The sequence below is a fragment of the Anoplopoma fimbria genome, chromosome 14, assembly GCF_027596085.1.
Source record: "Anoplopoma fimbria isolate UVic2021 breed Golden Eagle Sablefish chromosome 14, Afim_UVic_2022, whole genome shotgun sequence".
Taxonomy (NCBI): domain Eukaryota; kingdom Metazoa; phylum Chordata; class Actinopteri; order Perciformes; family Anoplopomatidae; genus Anoplopoma; species Anoplopoma fimbria.
In genome coordinates this window covers 3,162,365-3,167,291 of record NC_072462.1, presented here as the reverse complement: position 1 = coordinate 3,167,291, position 4,927 = coordinate 3,162,365, and the positions used below count along the sequence as shown (strand labels likewise).

The 4,927-nt window shown below is 40.4% G+C and overlaps 1 protein-coding gene across 2 annotated transcripts; it reads left to right on the top strand.

The window, feature by feature from the left end:
• Positions 1-208: 208 nt before the first annotated feature.
• LOC129102400 (proteinase-activated receptor 3) lies at positions 209-4,792 on the top strand. 2 transcript variants are annotated; one of them, XM_054612524.1, is made up of 2 exons: positions 209-567; positions 3,166-4,792. In XM_054612524.1, the coding sequence occupies exons 1-2, from the start codon at positions 423-425 to the stop codon at positions 4,236-4,238; spliced, it is 1,218 nt and encodes a 405-aa protein (XP_054468499.1). In that variant the 5' UTR covers positions 209-422; the 3' UTR covers positions 4,239-4,792. The 2 variants fall into 2 exon arrangements, with proteins under 2 accessions (XP_054468499.1, XP_054468500.1); XM_054612525.1 differs by lacking the exon at positions 209-567 and adding an exon at positions 1,538-2,478.
• Positions 4,793-4,927: the final 135 nt, after the last annotated feature.

Genomic DNA, 4,927 nt, shown 5'->3' with positions numbered 1-4,927 from the left:
TTGCAACAGACTAATACGAATACAATAAGTGCAACAAACTAATACGAATACAATAAGTGAAACAAACTGATACGAATACAATAAGTGAAACAAACTAATATGAATGCAATAAGTGCTACGAGGAAGGCTCAGGGTAGTACTTCTTGAAGAGGTGAGTTTTCAGCCTGCGCCATAAGATGGGCAGCGACTCTGCTGTCCTGACGTCAGTGGGGAGTTCATTCCACCACTGAGGGGCCAGGACAGAAAGAAGCTGTGACCGGGTGGATCGGCCGCAGGGACCTCTGAGCGACGGGGCAACCAATCGCCCCAAGGCAGCAGAGCGAAGTGGTCGGGCAGGGGTGTAGGGCTTGACCAAGGCCTGGAGATAGGAAGGAGCTGTTCCTCTCACTGCCCTGTAGGCTAGCACCAGAGTCTGTAACTGGATGCGAGCTCTTACAGGGAGCCAGTGTAGAGAACGGAGAAGGGAAGTTGTGTGGGAGAACTTGGGGCGATTGAACACCAGACGTGCTGCAGCTTTCTGGACAAGCTCCAGAGGTCTGATGGCCGACGCCGGGGCTCCAGCAAGTAGTGAGTTGCATGTTCATGTTTCTTGTTGTTTATTGGTTCAGTTTTGTGATGACAAGCAGATGCATTTATGTGTTCTCAGTTTGAGTCATGCGGGACGTTTTTAGCTCCATGTCAGCGATGACGTCTGAGAAGAGGAAAGGGGGGGAGGGGGATCTTTCTGTGGTAAATGTGAAGAGGTCAAACAGATGCTGGTCCTGTAAACATATCTATTCACTTATCTGATGAGGCTCCCGTCTGTGATCAGCTGGGTGTTTGTGCTCAGATGAAGCCTGGATAATAAAAACGATGCACTGGAATGTGCACATAAAAATATTTTGGTAAGCTGTGTACGTCCTGGAGGTTATGGCACTTTTTAAGCAGTTAAAGATGTTTGTTAATATAAAAGGAATATTAAGAACAGCTGAAAACCTGAATTGAAGTTACTATTAAAGACATTTACACCCATACATATCGAGAAATGTGTAAATACGACTGCCGTTATTGTGCACGTGATGAGTGCAGCAGCTCCCAAATTTCTAAAGAAGTTATGAACCAAAATATGAGTTAGTATGGAAGCCCATTTACAACAATGTGATGGAAAAAACGTAATCTTTTAATTCTTTTTGCCATACCAACTCATTATTTTTGATACTATGTCATTATTTTTGACAACCAAAGTCATTATTTTTAGATATTAAGTCAATATTCGACATACTAAGTACAATATTGATAAAGCATTCTCATTATTTCATCATAGAAAGTTATAATTTTGTCATAAAAAGTTATTTTTTTTAGATACAAAGTGATTATTTAAAAAATTTTGCTCAATATTTTGACACACAAAGTCATTATTTTAACATGCTAAGTCATTATTTTGACATACTAAAAGGATATTTTGATATACCAAGTAAAAATAATAAAAGAAAATCCAGAAAGTCATTATTTTGACAAACAAAATCCTTATTCTTTTACCCTCATACAAAATCCTTTAGTCATTAATTTAAGATACTTAGTCATTATTTTAAGAAAGTTTCTCATTATTTTGACAAACAAAGTCTTTTCGCTTCCATACATATCTCCATGTCAAAATGACAAAAAAAAGAGGGGAAGCGAAGTCTAAATAAAAATCCTCATGTTTGGACAAGCTTATCATCTTCAGACAGACATTTCCTTTCTGTGTGAGTGTCCCGTTTCAGCACATTACATCACTCACAGGCATCGGAAAGAAAAAGATCCCAAAGTTTTCTAACTTCTCTTACTAATCTTTGTAAATCTCCATTAAACATACAGATACTTGAGGAGTTTCATATTTGAGACAAGCTCCTTATAGTTTAGTGTGAAAGTAAAAAAAAAAAGAAAAAAAGATACGAACAATACGATATTTATGTATGTATATATATATATGTCTATATGCATGTATGTATGTGTGTATGTGTAATTGTTTATGCAGCTAGATATTTATCTATAAAAACACAAATACACACACACACGCACACACACACACACACACACACACACAGTGTTTTAGTCCCTGTTTTACTTTGTTTTACGTCAGATTTTTGTTCATGTAATTGTCTGCACTTGTTTTGTACTCACTTGTCATCATGGGTGGAGGCGTCACTACACGCTCTGCATGTTAAAACAGAAACCAAAGTTAGCTCACATTCCTGTAGATGCAGAGAGGATGGCAAGAGCTTTCTGTTTTTTTTTCTTTTTGTTTGGGGAGGTGTTTGTTTGTGACTCGAGTTCTCCAACAGAGAAGCAGACGGAGGCGACAAACGAGAAATGTTCTGCTGAGCGTACGGTGTTAGCAGAGAGAAGTGAGATTTAAGAGTGCTGTTAATAAAAGACAAGAAAAAGAGAGAATGGGGAAGTTTGTTCTCTTTTTACTGGTTGCTGTTCTCTGTCTGAGTGGTTCTCTTCAAAAGAAAGGTAAGTTTAGTACATTTATTTTGTAATATTTATTTATTATGAAACATTCACCTTGAAAAGCTTTGATGTTATTACTTAAAGTGATGATGTGAACTGTATTATTAAATATAACTAATTGTATGTGTTGAGTGTATATCATTTGCTTGTAGCATCTCATTATTTTGACATACTAAGGCATTATTGAGGTATTAAGTCAACATTTTGAAGAACAAAGAAAATATTTTTGACATAAAATTACATATTTTTGACATAAAATTACATATTTTTGACATAAAATAAAATATTTTGTACTTATAACTAAGTAACTATTTAGAAAAATACGCGATCGTTGGTTGAGTTGATTTCTAAGTTAATGTGGAATCAGCAGTGGTGGAGAGTAACTAAGTACATTTACTTAAGTACTGTACTCAAGTACAAATTCAAAGTGCTTGTATTTTTATTTCATGCTACTTTATACTTCTACTCCACTACATCTTAGAGGTAAATATTGTACTTTTTACTCCACTACATCTACATCTACGTCACTTTGATGAAAAATATTTTTACTTGCCGTCTCATTGGTATATTATCAGTAATTGTGACCCAAATACATTTTTTATTTATTTAGATAGAACTTTATTGTAGACTAGTATAATTAATCTAATGAAAAACATCATTAACTTTTGCATTTTCTTGTTGTTGTTGCAGAGAGAAGGAGAAACAGAGTGCAGAGGAACAGCTCTGAGGTTCAAGTTATCGTGCCCAGAACATTTATAGGTAGCCGGTTCATTCAGCCCAAGTTCCTTTCAGAGCCAAATGGGACTCAAGCTCCCATTTCATCTCAGTCCCCTCCAGGACTGCAGTTGCTAAGCAACAGTACCACCGGGTTCCTCCTCGGGCCCCTGAGCACGCGGGTCATCCCCATCTTCTACATGCTGGTCGTCACCGTGGGGATCCCGGCCAACGTCGCCATCTTGTGCACGCTGTTCTCCAAGATCAGGAAGGTGTCCTCCGCTATCCTGTACTGCAGCCTGGCCGTCTCCGACCTCCTCCTCCTCCTCTCCCTCCTCTTCAAGGCCCACTACCATTTCCACGGCAACCACTGGGTGCTCGGGGAGGTGGCCTGCCGGGTGGTCACCGCGTGTTTCTACGGCAACCTCTACTGCTCGGCCCTGACGCTGGCCTGCATCAGCGTCAAGCGCTACCTGGCCGTGGTGCACCCGTTCACGTACAAGAGTCTGCCCAAGAGGAGGGTCACGGCCTGGGTAACCGTGGCGATGTGGGGCATGTTCGGCGCTGCATCCGTCCCAGAACTGCTCGTCCAGCAGAGCTTCCGGCTCCCGGAAGTCGGCCGCGTCACCTGCCACGATGTCCTGCCCCTTCACCACGACTCCCACTACTTCCTGCTGTACTACAACCTGTTTCTGACCGTCTTCGGCCTCCTGGCGCCCCTAGTGGTCACGGTGGTGTGTTACGCCCGGATCGTGTACGAGCTCAACCAGTCGCACCACGACTGGACGATGTACATCAAGGCCAGCTCGCTGGTGTTCGTCATCTTCCTGCTGTGCTTCGTTCCTGCCGGAGTCCTGCACTTCGTCCACTACGTGCAGCTGTTCACTGACGGGACGGATAGTTTGTACATGCACTTTAAAGTGGCGGTGTGTTTGTGCTGCCTGCATGCCTGTCTGGACCCCTTCCTCTTCCTGGTCATGTCCAAGTCTGCAGGCTCCAGCATTCGCTTCAGTGCCTTTAAAGGCAAGACCCTCAGCCTGTCTGTGTAACGGGGACCTGAACAAAAAACTGGTTTTGATTTTGCAGCAGATGAAGAGGGAGATGTTCTCTGTGGCTGGAATCCAAAGAGAAAGCAAAAGGACCCTGAGTGTATTTCTGAGAAACAAGTGGAATTAATAGCTTTGTACAGGAATATAGTTTACATGTGTGTGGTAAATATGTTAATGTTGTTTACGTGTGTTAAATATGAAAAGAAAGAATGCATTTATGTATCAAACACATGATCATTAATGGTTTTGTGAATGGTTGCTTTTTTAAGATTTTCATTCTGTAGAGTTTGGTGGACAAAAATAACACAAAAGTATATTTTTCCTATTTGAGTTTAAGTCATTAATGCTTGAAGTTTAAAGCTGACAAGGAATAACATGAAACAGACTGACTTTAGCAAATATGTCTCCTGTGTATTTTATGTATTCCTGTTATCTCTTGTGGAGCTACGATAAGTAAAACATAAAGTAAACTATGTCTGAGCTTTGTTGTGTCTAATGTTTATGTGGATGATTTTGTGTGAATCCCTGTTCCTACAACAAAGCGATATGTTTAACCTCACTGTACATATGTATATATATATATTGAAATATTAATATAATAGTTTCAGATATCTATTGCCTTCGTTATCTCATCTTTTGACCTCCTCAGGGAAGAGTTAACCATTAAACTCTACCGGGGAGTTGGTATT

What these genes read in the sequence shown, in the direction of transcription:
- LOC129102400 (XM_054612524.1), top strand. Translation starts at nt 423, where the DNA reads ATGCGAGCTCTTACAGGGAGCCAGTGTAGAGAACGGAGAAGGGAAGTT. An exon ending in CGCCGGGGCTCCAGCAAGTA is followed by an intron (nt 568 to 3,165) that starts GTGAGTTGCATG and finishes TTGTTGTTGCAG; the next exon opens with AGAGAAGGAGAAACAGAGTG.